General features: G+C 38.1%; 2 protein-coding genes across 5 annotated transcripts in view; one reads left to right on the top strand and one right to left on the bottom strand.

The window, feature by feature from the left end:
• POLK (DNA polymerase kappa) overlaps positions 1-19,955 on the bottom strand; it is a 76,191-nt gene extending 56,236 nt beyond the window's left edge. For both annotated transcript variants that reach the window (XM_059916591.1, XM_059916592.1), the window contains exon 1: positions 19,076-19,955. The gene's annotated coding sequence lies outside the window, so the exon portion shown is untranslated. The remainder of the gene's footprint in view (positions 1-19,075) is intronic.
• Positions 19,163-25,812, top strand: part of CERT1 (ceramide transporter 1) — a 131,439-nt gene continuing 124,789 nt past the window's right edge. Inside the window, exons 1-3 of one of the 3 annotated variants that reach the window (XM_059916595.1) lie at positions 19,163-19,248; positions 19,493-19,901; positions 24,748-24,882. In XM_059916595.1, the coding sequence (XP_059772578.1) occupies positions 19,163-19,248; positions 19,493-19,901; positions 24,748-24,882 (630 nt within the window). Of the gene's footprint in view, positions 19,249-19,416; positions 19,902-24,747; positions 24,883-25,812 lie in introns of those variants that run through there. The other 2 variants (XM_059916594.1, XM_059916593.1) reach the window with 2 other exon arrangements.

The following is a 25,812-nucleotide window of genomic DNA, read 5'->3' as shown; positions in this document are numbered from 1 at the left end:
ACTAATGTTATTAACCCATAAAAGCAAAAGCAGTCCAGACTTACTGATTCCTATTTTTTTCATAACTAGATCTAAATATGCTAACTGCTTATTTTAATATTCAGAAGACTTAATAAAAAGAGTTCAGTTCTAAGAGGAAATTTGACATAGTGCAAAAAGTATGTGCTTTGGGGACTTCCCTGGTGGCACAGTGGTTAAGAATCCGCCTGCCAGTGCAGGGGACACGGGTTCGAGCCCTGGTCTGGGAAGATCCCACATGCCATGGAGTAACTAAGCCCATGCGCCACAACTGCTGAGCCTGCGCTCTAGAGCCTGTGAGCCACAACTACTGAGCCCACGTGCGACAACTACTGCTGAAGCCCGCAAGCCTAGAGCCCGTGCTCCGCAACAAGAGAAGCCACTGCAATGAGAAGCCCGCGCGCTGCAATGAGTAGCCCCCACTGGCCGCAACTAAAGAAAGCCTGCGCACAGCAACAAAGACCCAACGCAGCCAAATATAAATAAATAAATAAATTTATTAAAAAAAAAAAAAAAAGAGTATGTGCTTTGAAGCCAGAAAGACCTGGACTGAAACTTAAACTGTGAAACTTAACTAAATTGTGTCTTCTTAGGCAATTTATGTGATTTCAAGGTGTATGAATCTTGGTATTCTGCTCTGCAAAACTTACTTTTCAGGGTTTCTGAGGATTAAATGTGTGATATGTAAGAGCCCACAGCACAGTAAACATATAGTATGCATGCAACAAATGTGGAGTCTTTCCTCTCACTTTCATTCTTACTGATTTCTCTAAAATGTGATGAAGCCTACAGGCCTGGCTGCAAATAGCCTGTAATCGATTCAGAAATGATAGAAAAATAAGAAAAATCTTCATTACTAAATAAATGACAAGTGAAAAAAATCACACACACACTCTCCCTCATCTCCATACACAAAAAAAGCCACCTAACTTTAGGGAAGTTGGAAAGAACAAATGGCACCCACCCTTTGGATCCTGTGGAACTCAGTGAACCAAAAGGGAATATTCTTCATGGTTTTTAAGGCTATACCACCGACATGATCCTAAAATTCAAATCAAGATACCAAGCAATTATATTTTAGTTTACCTTAAGTGTATGAATATAATATTAAGGTAATCAAGTCTAGACATATTTGAAATTTCAACATTAATACCTAATGTTGAATTTGATCTCATAATGATTAACTTGTATGAATGCACTATCATGTTTGGCATGACTGATTTAAAAATCACGTATATTACTGTCTAGAATATGTACAAAAATACTTTATATTAATGAAGCTTGACAAATAAATGCATTTTTAATATTAAAAAATCACATTAATATACTTGTAAGAATAAATCAAGTTTTCAGAGTAAGGTTTTTTTGTTTTTTAAAAAATTTTATTTATTTATTTATTTATGGCTGTGTTGGGTCCTCGTTTCTGTGCGAGGGCTTTCTCTAGTTGTGGCAAGCGGGGGCCACTCTTCATCGCGGTGCGCGGGCCTCTCACTATCGCGGCCTCTCTTGTTGCGGAGCACAGGCTCCAGACGCGCAGGCTCAGCAACTGTGGCTCACGGGCCCAGTTGCTCCGCAGCATGTGGGATCCTCCCAGACCAGGGCTCGAACCCGTGTCCCCTGCATTGGCAGGCAGACTCTCAACCACTGCGCCACCAGGGAAGCCCCCAGAGTAAGGTTTTTAATTAAATTACAGAATACTCCCAAGACAATCTCTGGAACTCTAGTTTAGAACATGTATATTCTAAAAATGTAAATATCTGCTAAATGCTCACATTAACAGATAATTTTCATCCCTTAATCTAAAAATGCACTTGTATTATATAACATTCACAGGTAAGCAAGATGTATCTCTGCCTCTGTAGGACACCATAATTTTCTTTAAAAAAGGAAAATGAATCCCTTGCTTTGGTTTCCTTATGGAATTTTTCTTTTTGATTTCCAATCTAATAATCATTGGAAATGTTTCTATATTCCTTACCAGCCCGATAGGTTGGGAGTCAAGCAGACTCTGAAAACAGCATCCATTTATTTCAACAGAGATTAGAACCATATAACTTGTTACCTCCTTTACTCAAAGGTTTAGAGCTAAGACTAATAGCAACCTTGCTTTGGGACTTAAAATCTGGCTTCTTGCTATGTGATTATAATTATAAACTGTTAAAATAAAGTATTGGTTTTTACTAAAGGGAGAACTTCAATTTATCAGATTTCAGAATTTTAAACCATAATGGCATTAGCATATTTGCAAAACCTACTAAGTTAATATTTTTGCCAAAAAGCCCTTGCCCAATGCCAGTAAATTATGGTTAACTAACCCTGCTATTAAATCTGCACATGATATAAAATTATGAAAATTGATCAAGTGTTGACAGTAGCTTCCAGCATGTGAAGCACTCATTTCTATACTGCCAAGTACAATAAGAAACAAAATTTCATTTACAAATGAAATACCCATTTCCTAATACTACTAAAATAATTATCTTTAATAGTACTTCACAGATGCTAGGAAAAACAAAAAGGCACAACAAAAAAATACTATAATGTGTAATTCAGTGACCCACCGCTTAAAGACAGAATACAGCAGAAGTGATAAGATGTCATGTCCAAGAATGGGTTATAAAACAATGTGACGTCTATCTTGAATATTCTCATTCTCCCTTGGATTACTCACTCTGGGGAAGCCAGCTGCCATGTGAAGCAGCCCTGTGAGGAGCTCCATGTGTGTGAGCTTAGAAGTAGATCCTCCTCCCGTCAAGTCTTCAGATACGACTGCAGCCCTGCACAAGAGCTTGACTGCAACCTCATGAGCCAAAGGCACTCAGTTAAGCCCCACCAGGATTCTTGATGCATAGAAACAGTGAGATAGTTAACATATATAGCTTTTTAAAATATATATATATTTACAGCTTACTATCAAACTTTGTAATTATCTCAGCACGGAACACCACCAGTCTACAGACCACATTTTGAGTAGCAGTGCTTTAAAACAGCTGTTTTCTTTCTTCCTTCCTTCCTTCTACCCTTCCCTTCCCTTCCCTCCTTCCTTCCTTCCTTCCTTTCCTTCTTTCCTTCTTCCTTTCTTTCTTTCTTTCCTTCTTCCTTTATTTCTTTCCTTCTTTTGCCACCCCACGCAGCTTGTAGCATCTTAGTTCCTGGAGTCCTAACCACTGGACCACCAAGGAACTCCCCAACTGTTTTCATTTGAATAAAGGTGAAAACTGTAAACATACTAATAAACTGATCAACTAAATAAATTTTAAGCCAAATAACTTTTTCTCCTAGAATCTGTGCAAAAAAAATTAGGCAATATTTTTTATACTTAGTACAACTAAAATATAAACTTCCAAGAGGGCAAAAACTGGTACAGTGCTAGGTCACTGAACCTGTTATTTAATAAATGTATGCTGAATGAGTGGCTGATGGGCAGATTAATATACAGGAAGCAATAAAATTAATGGTAACACCTCAGTTAAGTCTTTTAAAATGCAATCAAAAGTTAGCATTTGGATCTTACAGTGTTTTACACGCATTATCCTATTCAATTTTCTGGAGAGATGAGGAAACAAAAGTGCAGGTTTAGTAAATATCTTAGATAAGGTCATAGAGATTTGCAACTATTTCAGATCTGGCTTCAAAGCCATCACACTTAACCACTACACTATAAATACAAAGAAGATGAAATAGAAAATTAGTAAAATTTAGAAAAAAAAGAAGAGTAGTTGTTCTGTAGACTGATATGGAAGTAACATCAAAGAGGTGTGAATGATAACAGATAAAATATCATACATTCACTATAATAGAAAGCACAAGTTAGGGTCTAAATTTATTTATAAATGACATCATGGTCTTGAAAACTCTCTAAAAGCCTAGGAAGTCTTCAAATGAAGAATATGAAATAATAACAAGGAAACTAAAATAAAATTATGAAAATATGATGTTCATTCAGACTTTTCTAAAAACCAGGAATTTTTAAAAGAGTATCCTGAAATGTGAGAAACACTATACAAAGAAAAATACATTTGGGGATCAACTGCAGATCTTCCTAGTGATCCAAAGGGCAATTTCTTCAATAATCATAGCAACTAAAATAAACAGTTTGTTTTTACCAGGCATTGTCTTACCTAATAACTTAAATAAAAATCAATTATCAAAATAAAAGGCCCTAGGGACCTCCCTGGTGGCACAGTGGATAAGACTCTGCACTCCCCAATGCAGGGGGCCCTGGTTCGATCCCTGGTCAGGGAACTAGATCCCACATGCATGGCACAACTAAGAGTTCGCATGTCGCAACTAAGGAGCCCTGGAGCTGCAACTAAGGAGCCCGCCTGCTGCAACTAAGACCCGGTGCAATCAAATAAATAAATATTTTTTTAAAAAAATAAAGTTAATTGTACTTTAATGACACTGAAAACAAAATGGGCACTGATTGTATCTTGAGACCAGAACCTTGTCCCCAATCAATCAATCAATCAATCAATAAAAGGTCCTCTATTTCTCCCTAAAGTGACGCATGAAATAAAGGGAAAGCATTATTCATAAAAAGAAAGACTTGCTCTGAAAATGAGAGCTTCTTAGGTATGGTCTTGGTACAAGTCAAAGTAGCAGCAAAAATCATTTCTCTTTTACAATACTGTCAGCCAAACTCTCTAAAGTCCGGGGGAAAATTAAAACAGATGAAAATAGAAAATATGAAATTCTAGAAGGTTGGCTACATTTGCTGAAAATATGAATAAATGATAACTAACATTTTCTAACAACTTACCATATGCTAGGCAGGTACTAACTGCTTGAGAAGCATTCTCTAATTTATTCTTCATGATTATTCACTAATTTAGATATTACCCCAACAGAGTAAATATTAGTAAAATATATAAGGAAATCGAGGCTTAGAGAATTTATGTAATTCACCCATGATCACAGGAGGTGTCCAAGCTGGAATTCAAATCCAGATTCTGTCTCCAGAGCCCACATTTTAAATCTGTACGCTAAATACACAAATACTGCCTAAGATGCCAGTAGGTTTATTTTACCTTCATTCTTTTTTTTTTTTTTTTTGGGCTGCATTGGGTCTTCGTTGCTGTGCGCGGGCTCTCTCTAGTTGCGGTGAGCGCGGGCTACTCTTCATTGTGGTGCGCAGGTTCCTCATAGCAGTGGCTTCTCTTGCTGTGGAGCACGGGCTCTAGGTGCACGGGCTTCAGTAGTTGTGGCATGCAGGCTCTAAGACACGCGGACTTCAGTAGTTGCAGCATGTGGGCTTAGTTGCTCCGCAGCACGTGGGATCTTCAGGGACCAGGGATTGAACCTGTGTCCTCTGCATTGGCAAGCGGATTCTCAACCACTGCGCCACCAGGGAAGTCCCTTACCTTCATTCTTGAAAGATATTTCCATCAGACATAGAAATGAGTTGACAGTTTTTTTCTTTCAGTACTTTTCAGATGTTGCTTCGCTGTTTTCTAGTCTCCATTATAACTGTTAAGACCACAATCATTCAAACTGTTGTTCCTTATATTTGATGTGTCATTTCTTTCTGACCGCTTTCAAGTTCTTCCTCTTAATCTCTGGTTTCGACAGTTTGGTCATGATGTGCCTAGACACACACCTTCCTTCAAAGGACAGATCTAGACCAGGTTCCTATATTCTCCATGAACACTTCCTTCTACTCCTGCTTCCTCTTCATCTGCCCTTTTGAAGATCTGAAGGTTTTCTCTGTCTCTGATATGCAGCAGAGCTGCCTTCCTCATCCCCTCTTACCCTCATATTGCATATATTTTTTTTTTCTCTTTTTCTAAAATTTCCCTTAATGAGAAAGAGAAAAAATGCTTTCCAAGGCTTCAAAAATTCCCAACCTTTCTTTTCCAAGACTATGACCTACAAAATCTATTTGGATTATGTACCTGAAATATCGAACATTATACTAATCTTACTCACAATATAGTTTGGGTTCTCATTCCACAAAAAACTAGCAATAATCCCTACAAAGAAGCAAAGGGCTTTGTCTCTGGAATTTACCAGCGTTTCTTTACTTCATACATCTTTTAATACGTCTGCTTGAGGCTAAAGTAAATAATATCCCACGTTGGTCATTAATTCCCTTGAATTCCGGTTGGTTTTTGATAACTCTCTTAGATCATGATGTATAAAGTATGGTTCCACTGTGAAATGCTTGCTACAATGGGATATACATGATAGCCATGAATTTTTTATGTGAAAAACTGAAAAATTCTGTTAATATTTTAGATATTTCCAACAGAAATGACCTATTGAGATGTCCCTAAGGTAAGATATTTATTATATACTTTATACTTTTTAAAAAAATTACTCTAACTAGTTCAGATTTGGTTATAAGATTAGGAATGTGGTCATATTAACCCTTGGTATACCACAAAGATCTATTAGACTCAATTTTAGTTTTCGAGTTTTTTTCTTTGAGCTAGTTTATTGTAAGCATTGATATTTCAAATCTTATTCCTTTTTAGGAATCTTCCAAAGAACAAAAAAAATTTATTCTTTTTTTATCAGAATAAAATTCACCTTATCTTGCAATTTCTATATGGATCTATTTGAATCCTTTGTAAATTGAAGATACATTATGGTGATCTCTATAAACTGAAGATATTTTATGGTATCTTAGGGATCTTATTTTTCCTATATCTTGAGTATTTTGTTATTTTATCACCCTAGGAATTATTTAATCATTACTAATCAATTATTTTTTCAAATAATAAGAAAATGGAATGGAACCATCTAGAAAGATGATCTAGTAGTGAAATAAATCATCACTATTACACGGTTCTTCAGTTTTCTTATTGTGTTGCCCATAGTATCATATCTTTGAAAGAAAGTATAAGAGAAGCATAAAGATACTATTTTTGCAGGGTTTTTTTTGTTTGTTTCTGGGGGCTTGTTTTTTGGTAGTTTTCATTAAACATAGTTGAGAGTTCTAAATTTTTCATTTTCTGCCCATACTGGCAAAAAGAAGAAATTTGACAGAAGAGTTTCACAATTATCAGACAAATCAGAAGATAAATGTAAAGAGACTAGTAGCATTCTAAACTATAATGATGGTGAAATTAATTTTATAAGCAAAATCTCAGACTGAAATTTCAGATGATTCAAATAGATACATTTTCTGAAACTCAAAAATCAATGAGTAAACAATGCACTTTTAAGAATAAAAAGCAAATATGGCATTCCCACCCAGTTTGTCATTCAACAGGAAGGACTTCATCACAGCATACTTTGCAACAAGAATTTGGAATATCCCATTTTGCTAAGAGGATGTATGACACTGTTCTTTCATCCTTTATGATGTTTGTGCACTAAAAGTTACTTAATATAGTTTGTAAGTGCACAAATGCTTAATGCAGATATTATACAAAAGGGATAGGAAAGAAATAGATGATGAAGAAGTGAAAACTTTATTGGCCTTCATCCTAACTAGTGTTTATAAATATAAAAATGAAAATGTTTTACAATTATGAAGGAAAGAAAATGGTTGTTTTTTCTTTAACAAGATTATGAGAGGTCAAAGTTTTTAATGTCATTGCATTTGGATGATGTAAGTGCAAGATAAAGAACCAGAAGTAATGATAAGCTAGAATCTATTAAAGATGCATATGAAATCTGGGATATTTATTTATTTATTTATTTTTGGCTGTGCTGGGTCTTCGTTGCTGCGCGCGGGCTTTCTCTAGTCTCGGCGAGTGGGGGCTACTGTTTGTTGCGGTGCGCGGGCTTCTCATTTCAGTGGTTTCTCTTGTTGTGGAGCATGGCTCTAGGTGCGCGGGCTTCAGTAGTTGTGGCACACAGGCTCAGTAGTTGTGGCTCGCGGGCTCCAGAGCACAGGCTTCAGTAGTTGTGGCGCACGGGCTTAGCTGCTCCGCGGCATGTGGTATCTTACCGGACCAGGGCTCGAACCTGTGTCTCCTGCATTGGCAGGAGGACTCTTAACCACTGCGCCACCAGGGAAGCCCTGGGATCTTTATTTTTTAAATGGATAGTTCCAGGATCATGCATAAAAGTCGATGAGCAGCTAGAGTTACTTTCAAAGGACATTACCTATTTCAGGAAAATATGAAATAAAAACCTAAGTTTACTAAGTTTTGATTTTTATTACAATTTCTAATAACAATGTTGTTCACTATTCCTTTATTGTTACTTCTCAAGATTATTCATAAATTACTCCAAAATATAAAAAATAAAATGATAATAAATGCCAATTACTACTTTTCATGATACAGAAGAGTTAAATCAATACATAACTCCTTTATCAACATTGGACAAAAGGATGATTGCAACAGGCTCTAGAGATCACTTAAATTATTCATGGGTAGGGACTTCCCTGGTGGCACAGTGGTTAAGAATTCACCTGCCAATGCAGGGGACGTGGGTTGGAGCCCTGGTCCGGGAAGATCTCACGGGAAGATCCCACATGCTGCGGAGCAACTAAGCCCGCGAGTCACAACTACCGAAGCCCGTGAGCCGCGCTCCGCAACAAGAGAAGCCACCGCAATGAGAAGCCCATGCACCGCAACGAAGAGTAGCCTCCGCCTGCCGCAACTAGAGAAAGTCCGCGTGCAGCAATGAAGACCCAACGCAGCCAAAAATTTAATTAATTAATTTAAAAAATTATTTATGGGTAATTAGAACATAGTCTTGCTAGTAAACACACTCCTTTAGTTATCAGTCATAGAAAAAAATCGTAGACTGGCTACCTAATAAGTTATTGAAGCTTGAAAATGTATGTGGATGAATTTTCTCTTAAGAAAATTGTCAAACTAAAGAAAAAGTATGCAACATACCTAGAAAGTAACAGATGCTTAAATGTTTAATAATACTAATCATAGTTGTTGTTGTTTGTCTAAATAAAGTTGGCCCTCCGTATCCCCAGTTTCCACCTCCGGGGATTCAACCAACCAATGGATCTGCAGTTGGCTGAATCCGCAGATGTGGAAGGCAGATATGGCAGGCCAACTATCCTATGCTGCTATTATACGAGGGACTTGAGCATCCTCGGGGTCCTGGAAACAAACCCAACCCCCAGAGGATACTGAGACAACTGTATATGTATTAAAAGTACATAGTATAAGCCTCTGAAGTTCAGAAGTCCAGGCTAGACTATTTACTAGCTAGGACCTTGGAAAACTTATTTAACTTCTTTGAACTTTAGTTTCCTTACATGTAAAATAAGGATAATGTATATCTTGCAGGATTTTTGTGAAAAAATGAATACTAAATGTAATAAACCTAAAACAATGTCTGACATTGAGTAGGCCCTTAACAAATGATACTTCTTCCTTAAAAAAACTATGATGGAATTTGGTTCTTTAGTTTCTCATGAATTTTAATGGTGCTTAGTGATTTTTCTCCTGGGTCTTGTTAATTGCAATTCCTACAACTTCCCTTCAATCATCAACCAACTAAACTTATTCCATTTATCCATATATACTGAACACTCACTATGTGACAGGTAATTTTAAAGCTTTCCTTGCTCTTTAATAATAATGTAACTGTTAAAAACATATCAATAGTTTTATTACTTATTTTTGTCTATATTTCTAAACAGTCTAGCATTATTGTCTACGTTCTTAGACAGACATTTCTGTATGCTAGAAAATGAGTCTATGAAAGATGTCATATATATCTCATTTTTACAGCACCTTAATCAGGATCATCATATAGCAAGTTCTTTAATAAATACTTTAAATGAAGCTGAAGATAACTGTATATTAATAAACTATATCACCATAACAGCATGCATATTCCATAACAATATTTTTCAGCTTACTTGACTAAGAAGAAGAGGATCTGAAATTACAGTAAAAGTGAAACAATGAAAGGGCTGGGGAGAAAAACAGAAAGCAAACACATTTACAAAATAACTATCATGAGGATTCTACCAATACTTAAGAATACCACAATGCTTTATATAGTACGGCTTTAACATATTAACAAAATAATTTTTCAATGTAATTTCTCAATGTAATAAAAAGAGGTTAAAAGTTAGAGACTCAAAAGCTTGGGGAGAAAAACAGAAAGAAAATGTATACATGCAGAGAGTGGACACTAATATCCCTGTTCATCTATTACATATGTACACTATGTACTTTTTAGACTAAAGGATTTTTTACTGTTATAGTGAAACCTATTAAATGACAACTACCCCTGACAACTTTTTAACGCACAAAACCAAATAGATATAAATAAAAGATAATGAAATACAATTTCAATTTTATTCAACAGACAGAAAGAATAATTCTGCTTGGAACATGCCTGACTTGGCTCTCTTCTGAACAACAGGAAACAGGACAAAAGGGTAGCCTATATGCTCTCTGAAATTCTGTTTCTGAAATCAGTCTTAATGCTGAATGTTAGAACTGTCCATGGGATGTGACTTATTCCTAAGTAGCTGTATGCAGTGTATTAAGGTATCAATGAGTACCTCCCCTTCCCCTCTCAAATAAAGTTGTCCTTGGAGAGTTAAATGGTAAAAATTCAACACACAAGGGAGTCTAAGATATATATGCAAACTCACCTTAAGGATCAGAGTAACAGGCAAGTCCTAGCAGTATGAACATAATATAATAATAATAATTGATGTCAATAAAACAAAGTCTTTCAATCCAAACGGAGTGTGGATAGTTAGAAACAGAACAAAGAAAAAGAAAGTAAGCAAGGTAAATATTGGCAGTGCCTAGTTAAATATCCATCATCACAACAGGGATAACCTAACTTAGTGCTACTAATCATTTAGAGTCATAATTGAGGAAAAAAATATGAGACTGGGATATAGTAAAAGGACATCAAGCCTATATTTGAAACCAAGATATGAAGAGCAGTCACAGGGCTGGGGAAAATGGTGAGAATTTTAGGGGCTCCTGAGATAGTGAGGTGGGAAAAAGGACTGAAGTAAGAATTAAGAATGGGCATAACATAATTCTCACTATTCCTATAAGTCAATTACAACAGGATGGAAAGCATGTTTTGAAGGTTCTATTATAGCTTTTTCTTCTTCTAGCTTCTGTTTCTCACCTACTCCCTCCTCTGTTTTTCCCATCACTACTGCCAATGACTGCTACAGTAGAGGAAGAACAGAAAAGGAAGAAAAATAGTAACAGACAATAGTAATGCACAACACATATAAACAATAGGAATGCAGGGGAAGGGGAGGAATGAGGAAAAAAAAAATAGTACCAGCATATATAGGAAGGAGAGAAATTCTGCAGCTGTCTGGCTGTGGGGACCATTCATACATAAAGAATGCACATAAACTGGTCAGATTAACTACAAGGCTTCTTTTATTCAACTAGATTTTACGATTGGCTTTTGGTATTTTTCTCAGCAACCGGAAAATTTGTTCAACTATTTAAAAAACTTGACAGATCCTTTAATTAAGTTAATTCATAGACTGGTACACTTGGGTTACTTACACTGGATATGAATATACCTGCAAAGATCTAAGTCTAAGAGAAAATCACTGATTTGGGAGACAGGCAGACCAGATGTTGACTATTGACAGGTAAAATACAATCACTTTTTTGCACCAACTCAAAAGTTTAAGATACATAGGGGAGCAATGCCCTCAATATTCCTACATTCACTTTACAGGTTTGTATACGACCCCCTTATTTGAATACACTCACAAAGATATCACAAAAGAATTCTGTATAATGTCATAAAAGATGAATACATGCAAGTTTCTTGTAGCCCCTAATATTTCTGAAACTGGTGCTTACATCATCAGAAATGGACATAGACGCATTCACATTTTACATAAATGAATATCCACTTTGATATACTTATGTAAATATCATTTTACAAATGCATATAACACCACAACAATTGGGATATACATAGTAATAAAAAGACTGGTTATACTAATGCCATTTATTAAGTTAGCATTTATTTAATACACAACCAAAGTCATACGGTTATTAAGGATGAAGCCCTAGGATTCACCCAGGCACTGTCTGCTTGCTCACTCTGAACTCAGGGAGAATCACCATAGTGGCAGAAACTATACGATTCTTTAATGTGCTTATGCCTTTGAAAAGAATTAATATCTGTGTGGTGCTTGACAATGAGATTTTCACATATGTTAGATAATTCTTTCTCCTCAGAATGCCCCTTTTCCTACCACTACAGTTAGAATATAATGCAAATTATATATACTAGATATGCCTATTGTTTCCAGTTGGCCTCCCACTCCCAACAAACCACAGAAGTAGACTTACATTCCACACTTTTGGGAAGAGCTGATTAGAGCACTGGCTGGCCAACTACCTATTTCTTTTAAGAATCCGAACTAAGAGACATTGAGAGAGCCCTGAAACTGACACTAGTTAAAACAAGTTGGACAACATGCAAGATGAGATTTGAAGAGACAAACTGAGATTGAGAACACAAGAACATAGAGATGAAAGCTATCATGAAGCCCCAGAGATGAATAGAAAAACACCAAATCCTCATTTTCCAAGTATTGAAGTACGTGCATGAGGCCCAGCTGAGGATTCAGAGATCTCAACAATAACATTCTCTTATTTGAGCTACCCCAAACATATTTCTGATTCCTTCAGTCAAAGAGCCTTGATAAGATCAATAATAGTATAATATCCGACTGGTCAACCAAAATAAACATCGATAAAAGTATTCCAATGTGGTTCATTCTGAAATTGTAACCTCCTACCATTATCTCCTTCCAATAGCTTGCTCAAATGCTATCCTACCACCATCCTTTGTCTTCAAGTATTGGGGCAGGGAGGGGTGGTGGGAGGGCGGGGAGGAAGGACTCAGACACACTACTGGGCAGCGTAAACTAATGCAAACTTTTTTGAGGACAATTTGATAGTCTCCCACTGTAAAATGTACATATTCTCTGTTTCAGCAGCCCACTATTGGGAATTTACCCCCCAAAAAGAGCTAGACAAGTACACAAAAATAAAGTTAAACGAGTGTTTCTTTATAGCGTTTTTGTAATAGCAAAACACGAAAAATGTTGATTGCCCATCAAGAAAGGAATTCTATGCAGTCATTAAAACGAACGCTACGAAATAGATGTTCACAATATACTGTTAAATTAAAAATGCAATTTGCACAATGGTAGAGTGTCCCCCCCATCACACACACAGATCTTCCTTGACTTATGATGGGGTTATGTCCCAATAAACCCATCGTAAGCTGAAAATAACTTTAGGTAGGAAAAGTATTTAATACATCTACTGAACATCATAGCTTAGCCTAGCCCACCTTAAATGTACTCAGAACACTTAACAATAGCCTATAGTTGGGCAAAATTATCCAATACAAACTCTGTTTTATAATAAAATGTTAAATAGCTCATGTAACTTACTGAGTACTGTACTGAAAGTGAAAAGCAGAACAGGGGTATGGGTACAGAAGGGTTGTTAAGCGCTCATGATCATGTGGCTTGCTGCCACTGCCCAGCATCACAAGAGAGTATCACGTCACATGTTGCTAGGCTGAGAAAAGATCAAATTTCAAAATTCAAAGGATGGTTTTTACTGAATGTGTGTTGCTTTTGCACCATCATAAAGTCGAAAAATCCTAAATTGAATCATTTTAAGTAGGGGACTGTCTGTATATGTTTATATTCTAAAAATCACAAATAGTGCTCTTAGGGAGGACAAAAGAAGGGGAAATGCTTAAAAAACCAAGTACAGTCCTCCCTCAGTATCCACAGGGGATTGGTTACAGGACCCCCTGCGGATACCAAAATCCATGAATACTCAGGACCTCTATGTAAAATAGTGCAGTATTTTAGCCTCCTGTATACTTTAAGTCATCTCTAGGCTACTTATAACACCGAATACAATGTAAATGCTGTGTAAATAGTTGCTGGTGGGCAGGAAATTCAACTTTTGCTTTTTGGAGCTTTCTAGAATTTTTTTTTTTTTTCTGGATATTTTTGACCTAAGGTTGGTTGAATACGAGGATGCGGAACCCCTAGATAGGGAAGGCTGACTGTACCATATTTCACTGCTTCAAGAACACACATTTTTTCATTTAAAAAATCGGGATGGTTCATATAATCCTTGTCAGTGAGACAGCAGTTGTGACATAACTGTCATTATGTATGTATCAAAATGTGAAGGATAGGGGTCAGCAGCTTGGGGAAAATAACTCTGAAGACAATGATAGGGCCTTTTTAAGAAATCCTGTAATCATCAATTCTCTTGATGGTAAAGAGGAAAATGTATGGAAAAACAGGGACATTAACAACTCTAAGTTGAAAATTAATTTAGAACACTGTGTGTAAAGAGATTAATCTTTAATTTATATCATTTATAATTACCATTTCTTCTCACAAAAGTGATACATATACACATGCACACACTCACATGATATACTTTTTTCATACAAAATGGTACAAAGAGAAAAATTCAAGTGGTCCATAATTTCACCACCCAGATTATTATTCAAGACGTTAAAATAGGGCAAAAAAAATCAGTTGTTTTATTCATATGCTGTATTTTGTTCACTTGTACTTTAGTTTTTAGACTGTTGCTATTCATAGATCATTACCTCTATTTCATAGATTAGTATCTCTAAGTTTTCAAAATCAAGTTTCTTATGTAAATCCCCAGTTTTTAACTAGCTATGTTTCAGTTGGGAACAGCATTATAAAGATTACAAAGAACAGTTAAATTCCCAGGTTAGCTAAAAAGGCCTATTTAATTCCAAATGCATCTTTACCGTAATAAATACTGTGGGAATACAGAACCTACAAGCTCTGTTATGGACTAAATTGTGTTCCCCTCAAATTCATATTTTGAGGACCTAACTCTCAATGTGACTGTATATGGAGACAGGGCCTATAAGGAGATATTTAAGGTTAAGTGAGGCCATAAGGGTAGGACCCTAATCCAATAGGGCTGGTGTTCTTATTAGAAGAGGAAGAGGGACCACAGCCACCCAGCCTGTGGTATTTTGTTACGGCAGGCTAAGATACTAACAAAGGCTTTTATAGCATCATTTAAAAACATTAGACAATGTCTTCAATTTCAACTTGGGACATCCTCTCCTACTACAGTTCTTGCATCAAGAAGAAATATTCCCGGGAATTCCCTGGTGGTCCAATGGTTAGGACTCCACGCTTTCACTGCTGAGGACCCAGATTCAATCCCTGGTCAGGGAACTAGGATCCCACAATCCGCGCATCGCATCTGGGGTGGGAGTTGGGGGGAGGCGCGACTGGATATTCCCTTCCAGGCCTCTACCTGTTGATCAGTAAAACTGCAAGATTCTCACTTCCAGTACCTCTGGGTTTTTGGCTTCTGTGTCATTGCAGTGCGAGAGTGAGGTAGGGATGAAGGCTTTGGGATTGGTGTTTTGTGGAGAAAAATGGTGGGAGAATGAGGTGAAGTGGAAGATGGGGAGAAAGAAGAGGAACTGAAGAACTCTAGTGGGATGAGAATGAATGCTGCAATCAGGATAGTTGGGCTCAAACTGCAACTATGCTCTTTACTGCTGTATGACCTTTGGAAAGTTATTTAACTTCTCTGGGTTCAGTTTCTTCATATGAAATATTAGAAATAGAAATAATAATAGAAATAGGATAGCAATAATAAATTCTATATTGCGGTTAAATAAGACAGCATAGATGTAAGCAGTGGGTAAATGAAAGATGTGCAAAATCATTAGCTGAATTAAGAGCATAGTTGCTCTGATATACTCATCTACAGGATATGTTATTTATTTACACAATTCTTCCCACTTTTAGAGGTATTCTGAAGCAAGGAAAAGAGTATGATCTTTAAAATCAGATCTGTGTTCAAATCCTAACTCCAACACTTAGTACCTATTTGACACTGGATAAGTTACTTAGCAGCACTGAGCTTCAGTTTCATTATCCTTAAAATGAGGCCAACAACGCTCACCTTATGTGGTTTATAGGGAATAAGTTAGATCAGGTATGTAAAGTGCCTGACGGAGGCTAAGAGTTAATATTGTAAAGATGTCATTTTCTTCATAAAATAAGTGCATTATTAATCCAAATTCCAATAGAGTGTTTCATGTAATTTGACAAGGTGTTCTAAAATTCATCTGGAAGAGAGGATATACAAAAATATCCAAATGAAAAAGGACATCAGGAGAGTTTTGGTATTATATACGAAAATAGTATAAAGTTAAATAATTAAAACAGTATGGTATTAGCACAGGTACAGACAAGTAGATCAATGAAAAAGAATGGAGTCCAGAAACAGACCTAGGTATATGTAGATTTTGTGTATCACATAAATATAAGCATAAGAATAGGCTATTAAATAAAATGTTGGGCCAAGTGGCTGTCCTTAAAAAACAATTCCTACCTTATTCCATACACAAAAATAAATCCCAGGTGGATTCAAGTTTTAAGAGTTTAAAAAAAAAAAACTACTAAAAGAGAAAATATGGAATATCTACAAGAAAGTTGGGGAAGGTTCTAAGTTAGCGAGAAAACTGAGAAGCTGTCACTCCCACCATAAAGAGAAAGCTCATGTATTTTACTACTGTATTGCAATTTCTTCCCATTAGCAAAAATGAAGTGAATCCCAACCTCTAATGTGGTATTCTGATCAATATACAAAAATTCTTCTGTACTTAAAAACATTTTTAAATAGTCTTGTAAGTATAGAGAGACAATGTGGCAATAGCTTTTATTTATTTATTAGGCCATGCCATGGGGCATGTGGGATCTTAGTTCCCCCCCACCCCAGGGATTGAAACCATGCCCCCTTCAGTGGAAGCACGAAGTCTTAACCGCTGGACTGCCAGGGAAGTCCCACAAAAACATTTTTAAAAAGACAATTTCTCTCATATTAATTCTAAATACAATGAAACAATTCCCTACTGATTAAGTGGGCACTGTAGTCATATTAGTGTTGGTGGTTACAATCACACAATTTAGAAATGCATAAGGGACTTCCCTGGTGGTCCAGTGGTTAAGAATCCACCTTCCAATGCAGGGAACGTGGGTTCGATCCCTGGTCAGGGAACTAAGATCCCACATGCCACAGGGCAACTAACCCCTTGTGCCGCAACTACTGAGCCCGTGCGCCACAATGAAGAGCCTGCGTGGCGCAACTAAGACCCGATGCAGCAAAAAAATTAAATAAAAAAATATTTTCTTAAAAAAAGAAATTCATAAAATACAATAAAAAGTTCCATTTGAAAATAAATATAGGGACTTCCCTGGTGGCTCAGTGGTTAAGAATCCACCTGCCAGTGCAATGGTCACGGGTTCGATCCCTGGTCCGGAAAGATCCCACATGCCGCGGAGCAACTAACCCTGTGCGCCACAACTACTGAAGCCCGCGCACTCTAGGGCCCCTGTGCCGCAATTACTGAGCCTGCGTGCTGCAACTACTGAAGCCTGCGTGCCTAGAGCCCATGTTCCGCGACAAGAGAAGCCACCACAATAAGCCCGCGCACCATAACCAAGAGTAGCCCCCGCTCACCGCAACTACAGAAAGCCTGCTCACAGAAACGAAGACCCAACGCAGCCAAAACAATTTTTTAAATAAAATAAAAATAAATATATACTATGCTCCCATGATTCTAAATTGCATTATGAAGTGGAGTTCTCAACAATTCACAATCATTTCCTTGAGATTAATGACATTTTAAAACCTAGAGCTCAAAAGAATCAGAAAAAGGACGTCAACTATATTAGGTAATTGGAAGGCAAAGCAAAATTTAATTGCTACAATATTTGATATTCTAAAGGTATAATTTACTAATTCAATAAAGAGGAAAAATGTGCTAAGTGGGTTTTTTCTTTTTTGAATGACAAAATTTGGATTATGTTTTAATTAATGTTGACAAAGTATTTTCAAAAGCTTTATCTCAAGGTTTTATTCATCTGAATGGCTTTCAATTATGCATTGTCATTTGATTTCACAATGGAAAAATGATTTGTAACTGATTTACAATAGATCCAGCATTTTTAAGTGTAAATCTAGGAAAATGAAAGATTCATAGGTACTTCTCAGAGACACTTTCCATCATTCCGTTTTTTTCCTTAAGATCCCAGTTAAGTTGACCTCTTTGGCTACCAGAGCTATTTCTGGCCACTGTGCATTTTCCCCTAGACTCAAAATTTCACTTCTATTCTCCTGTCACCTGCAGTAAGCAGGTATTCTTTCTAAGGTTTAATAAGTAATTTTACTGTTGGCAATTATTAGAAAATTGACGAGATGGAGAAGTAGCAAACAGGATGAAAGAACTCAAGCTACAAAGTTAAAGCTCTCCCCATAAAAGTTATCCTTATAATGTATGCAAAGAGACTAAACAAGATTTGTTAGATCTTCTATTGGTCTTTCCACTAATTCAATTCTAGTCTTAAAGCAAAGCCAGCCTCCTATTGCCTAATCCCTTATTACTCAATACGATCATTGCACTTTGGTTTTTGTTATACATGACAGTTTCTATTCCAACCTCTCCTTTCAGAGGAAGGTAGGTCAGTAGAGATTGTTGTTAACTTGGGTGTCAGGAAAACACTCATTTACAACTAAGAGAAAACTCCAGGCTCTCATCTCACATTCTTATTTTATTTTATCAACTCTTCAACGTCATTTATTCCCTGACATCTTCAAAATTACTTTCCACATAAAAACTCTGTAAATCTAACAACGAAAAGCTCTTGCTCTGGTGAGAAGGGACTAAATTCTTCCTTCTAAAGAGGGAAACGTCGTGTGAAGTCTTAACTTCTAAAGAGCGAGATGGAAGACCTTCGAAATTCGCAGAGGTGGTTTGACGGCAAGAAACGCCCTAGTCATTAGAGAGGTCGCAAACCCCTGGCCCCCGGTTGAAGCGGAAGCGCCCGGTACACTTCTGTCCGGGCAAGCGGCAAGATGCTCCCGGGCTTTCGGGAAGCCGCCATGGAAGGCAAGCCCGGGCATCCTCAGCAGAGTTATCTCACGTCCGGGCCCACAAGCCCGCCATAAGTTCGTCATAAACACACTACGCTGAGATAGAAGCGCGGCCGAGGGGACGGGTCACGCAACTGTCAAAAGAAGCCCACCCTCCCCTTGCCCGTCCCCAAGGCGGCAAAACTTACCAACGCGGATCTCTCCCCAGTTCCCTCAGGACCTCGACTACAACTCCCAGGAGGCTGCGCGGCGTACGGAGCAGCGTCCTTCCCAGAATGCAGCACAGTGGCGTCCCCATCCCTCCTTCTCCTTTCTCCGCTCCTCCTACTTTTCTACCCGGCGTCACCCGGGAGGGCAGGAGGTAGGTTGCGGGAGGGGACTCCGAGCCTCGGCGTGTCGCGTCAGACGTTGGGAGGAGGACGGGGCGGAGAGCCGGGGGAGAATGGGAGGACGAAGGGGAGGGGAGAGGGGAGGGGAGGGTAAATAGTGGGCCAGGCAGGAAGATGGCGGCGGTAGCGGAGGTATGAGTGGACCTGGGTCTCTGCAGCTAGATTTTCTTTTTTTCTCTTCCTCCCCTTTTCGTTTCCCCCGAGGTTGGCATCGAGGGGGCTGAGTTCGGGTGGCAGCGCCGGGCAGAGCGCAGGGGTCACGGCGACGGCGACGACGGCGGCGGCGGCGGACGGCTGGAAGGGCAGGCTTCCTTCGCCACTCGTCCTCCTTCCCCGGTCCGCTCGGTGTCAGGCGCGAAGGCGGCGGCGGCGCGGCGGGCGCACTTCGTCCCTCCTCCAGCTTCCTCCTGCTCCCGAGCGGGCACTCCTTCCTTCGCCATCCTCCGACCCTTCACCCCGGGGACTGGGCGCCTCCGCCGGCGCAGCTCAGGGAGCGGGGGCCGGTCTCCTGCTTGGCTGTCGCGCCTCCATGTCGGATAACCAGAGCTGGAACTCGTCTGGCTCGGAGGAGGATCCGGAGACGGAGTCCGGGCCGCCTGTGGAGCGCTGCGGGGTCCTCAGCAAGGTGAGCAACCCGCGGGGCCGAGGACCTCTTGCCCAGACTCACCTGCGGCGAGGCGAGCCGCTGAGGGCATGGGGTGGGGCTGGGCGCGAGGCACAGACTCTGCCGGGGCGGGGGCTGCGGAATGTGCCGGGGTGTGGGCCCGAGTACTGCGGCACGAGTGCCCGGGCCAGGGCTGGGGTGGGGGTGGGGGCAGAAGGGGACTGTCTTCCTCGCCTGCTCTGGGGCTCGGCGGTCTGGGACCGGGAAAGACCTGTCCCAACCCCGGATCCTGTTTGGGAGCGGGATGCGCACCGTGTCTTGGGACCCCGGGCGGCAGCTGTCCGGGTATAGCAATTTGGGTTGGGCAACAGCGGTACCCGAAGGACTGGGCATGGGAACCGTGCACCTCAGATCTCTCAAACGAGGTTAGTCCGGAGATGCCAATAGGGTTGAGGGGTTTCTGCAGACCTTGCTTTTGAGACAGAAGCCGGAGCAACTCGGCTTGGTGCTGAAATCTGAGGTGGTAAACTATGCCAGGCTAGATGTAGTGAAAGATCTCAATGAGAGGAGGAGTTTTGTACTTTTCCCCTTACTCTTTACCCGAGTTCAGAGAAGAGCCATTGAAGAGTCAGGTGATAGGTACAAGAAATATTCATATTCATAGTAACTTGAAACCTGTCAGAATGGAGACCGACCTTTAGTCCAGGAAGAAGAGCATTATTTAATAGTAAAATATTCTTGCAGTGAGTGGGCCAGAGTAAGGAAAAGACATCTTACTTTTCCTAAATTTTTTTAAACCACTTTTGCAAAATTTTTGCAAAGCAGATAGTCATTTGTAGAGTTTGAAAGCTAATTAATTGAAATGGATGAGGCCCTTTTTAAGAGAGAAGGTGGGTGATCTTTTCTTTTGGTAGTACATAGTTTGGGGTTTGTTGTTGGGGTTTTTTTTTGTTTTTCTTTTTCTTTTTTTTTTTTTAATGTTTTTGCTATGAGAAGATCCACATTGTCTTTTTTACTTCCTTCTTTCTTCCTGTTAAACTTTTAGAAATGGCTGGAGCTAGCAGTTAACTTGGAGAGGGGGAGCAAGGTCCAGTCTCTCAACAAGCTGGTCATAAGATCCTAGATCATGTGCAGCCACTGGCTATTAAGAAATCACCCTGCTTCCAGTATACATACTTTGGCTAAGCATTGGGACGTTGTTTGTGGAATTGTTTCATATTAGCTTTTATATTGTCTTTAGAAGGCTGAGAAAGGACCTAAGAAATGCGTGAGTATGTCAGAACTAAGGCTTGCGAGTGTTAACTTTCATTTGCATACAGAAAAATTATGGTGTGTGTTGATACTGTGATCATTATTGGAATTTCAGTGAAAAGTTTTCAGTAAAGTGAAGCTCCCTAGGGTTTCTTTGGATTAAATGTATCTTGTAATTTAGGAATCTGTATTGAACACGTTGTGCAATAGGTATACATTTCTCTTTGGAACTGTTATGAAATGGGCTCTTTGCTTCTCAGTGATTCAGGTAATTTCACCACTTTTTTCTCATTAAATGAGAAGCAGACTTCCAAATTAGTATTGTGGAGTGTCAGGTATTTTACAAAACAAGCCGTACTTTTGAACTATTGATCATCCCTTTTTGGGGGGTAGGAGGATCGTAGTGATTGGTGGAGTCACCAGTGCTCTGAGTATGTACTGTATATGAGTATCTGACCATCACTTACACAGAGCAGTGTAGTAAGTGTATACTTTATGACAAAAAAATGGAAGACTATCTCCTTGATATCTAAGTGTATAGAAATGTAGTTTTTGACCACTTCTTTGGTTCGTAAATAACTTCATTGTTGCTGCATATATAGAATCAACGTAGTTTTGGTGTTCTTGTTAACAGCTATGAAGGAAATTTCCCTGAAATTTAACAATTTATGGTTGCATATGTTTTCTTGGAAGTTTTTTAATCAATAATATTTTTTATTGAATGTATGCTTTTAAAGTACATATATATTTTCAGCCTTTGTATTCACCTGGTAATTTTAAACAAGTGTTAGAACTCAGCCTCTGTTCTTTTCCTTCTGCTTAGTAATGTAGTTAAGTCCAAATACTAATTTGTTTTGTCCCCCCACTCCTCCCCCCCCCCCAAATGGAGTGAGTTTGGAATGGTGGTGATGGAGTAAACTTGTACACCAACCCAAAGGTTTTTTTTTATATAAACATATTTTCTACAGACTCGCTTCTTAGGCACATAAATTCCAAAAATACTGGATAGACAGTAATTCTAGGTTATAACAAATATCAAGATAGATTGTGGATGGGGAAAGATTCATGCCTTAGTAGGACTTGAGAGCAATTAAGCCTTGGTCAGTCTCATCCAATTCCTTCTGAATTCTCTCCGTCCTTTTTATCTTATCTTTACCTTAACGTTTTCTCCACATACCTAACTGTTGGCTGAAATTCCGTCCATGTGTAGAGTCCATCTCAACTATTCTTTTCATGAAGACTTTTCTTATTTCACCAACCATCCCAGAGCTCCTTCTCTTGAATTCCTATAGCATTTTATTTGTAACTTGCTTCTGACTCTTATTCTAAATGTATTTTTTTTTCCTCTTGAATTTATGCTTGCTGGACTATTGGAGGCAGGAATGTTTGCTTCTCCTGCAGTGTCTGCATATTGCCTTGTCTCTGTTAAATGGGGAAGAGCAAGGGAATGTTATGAGGGTAGAGAAAAGGCAAAAATCTGCCTTCTAGCTGTGAATAGGAGTTAACATTTTCTGCGTAAATCCTGCAGCTTATGTAATTATTGGGTCCTCTGTAAGAAAATAATATGAAAATATGGACACATGATTTCTAGGGCCCCTTCTGTCACTTTGGAAGGTGTCTGTTCTTGTGAGCTTCCCTGAAGGTTTCTAAGCTTCATTAGCTATGCATAGCTCTGCCTCCAACTGAGAAAATACTGTGTGCTTGGCAGTGTTCTAAGTCTATTCTTGCTTAATGTTAAACAACTTTAAGAGGTAGAGTTTGACAAACAAACAAACAAACAGGTAAGTAACTTGACCACAATCACAGCTAGTAGCTTTCTGACGGGCAGTAATTGGAAGCGAGGTAGGATTAAGGTATGCCAATCTAAACGATTTGTATTACAGGCAATTGGGAGTTGTTCATGTAAGTTTTGGAGCTGGAGGCTCAATGAGGTTAATATGTAAGATAAGTAAGCAAAATATGCCTAATAAATAAATAAGATTATGTAAGTTATGAAATAAATAGCAGAAGATATCAGAGGTAAGGTTATTAAGCCTTCTCAGGAATCCAGGAACCTGATAATTTGATTGGATTACTTGAAAATAATGGAGTCAAATTTAAGGGTTTAATGGGAAGGAAAGATGAATAGGAGTTGATAATGGGCTATAAAGATTAAGAAGGAACAGTCAGGTATTGAGTATCTCCTAGGAATATAGTAGGTGTATTCGTGATTTTATTCACCCATTCAAATGACTGAGGAAAGAAACTGAAGTTCAGAAAAGTTAAATAATTTGTCAGAACTTTTCACACAGCTCGTAAAAGTAGTTGAGTCTCTCTGATGTTGTATCCACTGCTCTGTCCATACAGTACAGGAACGCTGAGCCAGGTTTGAGTCTGAATGGCTGTGGCAGTAGCAGTATAGCCAAAGAAATAGGAACATAGGGGGATGTGCACCCTATGGGTGGAGGTAAATTTAGTTTTGTATGTAACCATCATTATTTCAAGTCACTGTCTTAAGTGGTAGTAAATTGCAGGGAGTTAAAATGAGGAAATAGTGATTAGAGAGCCCTCAGGAAAGAATGAGTTAAATTGCCAGCATGGATAAGCTTTTAGGGAGGGGTTGTAATGATGGAGTTTAGAAAATATAAGAGCTGAACCATCTCAAACCTGTGGAATTAGGAAATAGTAAAGAAAAGATTTCTCTGAGCCAATGCAGTATACTTTTAACAATCCATTTAGAGTTAGTTTTTGGTAGATAGTTTTTGGGTTAGCAGATAGTTTTTGGAATTGTCTGTACTTAAAACCCCAGAGCATAAAAATATGCAATATCAACAATTCCCATAGAGGTTACATTTCTGCCTTTGCAAGTTTATTGATTGTGATCTTCACTGTGCAGCAGCGAAACTTTAGCAACGCAGAAACCATTTGTAGGTACTGGAAACGGATAATCCACGTATGTTTTTGAAAACCAGTTTTATGTTTGTATTTTACTCTTGAGTTTGAAAAATAGATCTTCAGAGAAACTTAGAAAATGAATTAACTATTCTATAATATTGAGTTCTGTGGAGGTAAAAATAAAGTTGATGTAGACTTACTAAAGATTAATAATCTATTTTTACTTTAATGTAGTCGTAAACATCATACATTTTCATGTAGGAATAACTTACAACAAAAATAGAGTTTTGGCCATGATTGACTTCTACTTCTGTTGATTTAGAGGGCTTCATGCAGTACTTGGTGTAGGAGAATGACAGACTGTATAGCCAAACTTACTTTTCTCTTGAATATGTCATTTATGGCAGGGACCAAAACAATTTAAGAGTTTTGAAGGTGGTGAGGAGGGGAGGATGAAAGCACACAAAGAGTAAAGCAGAATTTTGAACTGAAGTGTGCTTCACTTTTATTCCTCAAATATTACAAGAAAATGTTATATTTTATTATCTTTTATTTATAATTTTGTAGAAATTACTGAAAATTATATGCAATCTGGAAAATTTTAACTTTTCACTTTTTTTTTTACTGTTTATAATTAAGTTAGGACTTTTCACATTTTGGTTTTAAACTTAGATTGACTGCTGTTTCAGAAAGTTTGGATTTCTAAAATACTGACTTAATTTTTTGTTTTCTTCTCCTCCAGTGGACAAACTACATTCATGGGTGGCAGGACCGTTGGGTAATTTTGAAAAATAATACTCTGAGTTACTACAAATCTGAAGATGAGACAGAGTATGGCTGTAGAGGATCCATCTGTCTTAGCAAGGCTGTCATCACGGTAAGCTCCTGTTCTCCTTCATTCAACAAATATTTATTGAGCATAAGTGATACACCAGGAACCTATTCTAGGGGCTTGGGATATGTCTATGAACAAAACAGATTGTTTTGTGGAGCATGCAGTCTAATTTTTTTTTCCATAAAATTATTTTATAGTGTATTACTACATACTGTTATTTTATATAGACATGTAGTATTTATCTAGTTGGTTACAGCAAGCCATTAAACAAGGGCTTCAGAAAAAAAGATGTTAGATGGCTTCGTATCTGATAGATTGGGACAGTTACTTGGTGAGTTATTGAAAAAGTTAAAGCAGGAAAATAAAAAGATACGTATCTTAACATTTTAAAATTTTGACTTAAAATATATAAATTTAAATTCACTTACCAACTTTTTGATGTAGAGCTAATGGTATGTCTTTGAATATGGAGTTGAGAGAAGTTGTTCTTGTGTAAAGTATTATATCCATAATGCCTGGTTTGCAATTTCCAGTTTTGATTCTCTAAAGTGGAATAAAAAGTTAAAGATACTTTTGAAAAACCCTAAATATAGGTTCCTCTTTTTGACTTTTAATGTTTTTCCCTAATATTTTACAGATGTCTCACCTTTATTTAATTTAATACCTTTTAAAAGAATGACTCACCTTTATTGAGTCATTCTACTTAGCTTGCATTCAATGTAGTTTACATAGAAACAGCTCTCTTTGCTCTTGTATTCCATAGATTTACATGATGTTTAAGTTATGTAAGAACTACAGCAAGTAAACTGGCATAAACAGGTTTAGGAACAACCAACTGACTTGTTAAACATGTAACTCAACTAGTGGGCCAGAAGTGCCTGAATATACTAAAAATAGCGTACTAGTTGAGAGTGCTCAGCATGTCGAGACATATTTAATAAAGGGCAAAAAAAAAAGGTGTTGTCTAAGGCA

Source organism: Balaenoptera ricei, chromosome 3 (assembly GCF_028023285.1).
Source record: "Balaenoptera ricei isolate mBalRic1 chromosome 3, mBalRic1.hap2, whole genome shotgun sequence".
Lineage (NCBI taxonomy): Eukaryota > Metazoa > Chordata > Mammalia > Artiodactyla > Balaenopteridae > Balaenoptera > Balaenoptera ricei.
The sequence above is the reverse complement of the archived record's forward strand: the minus strand, read 5'-3'. Positions and strand labels throughout refer to the sequence as shown.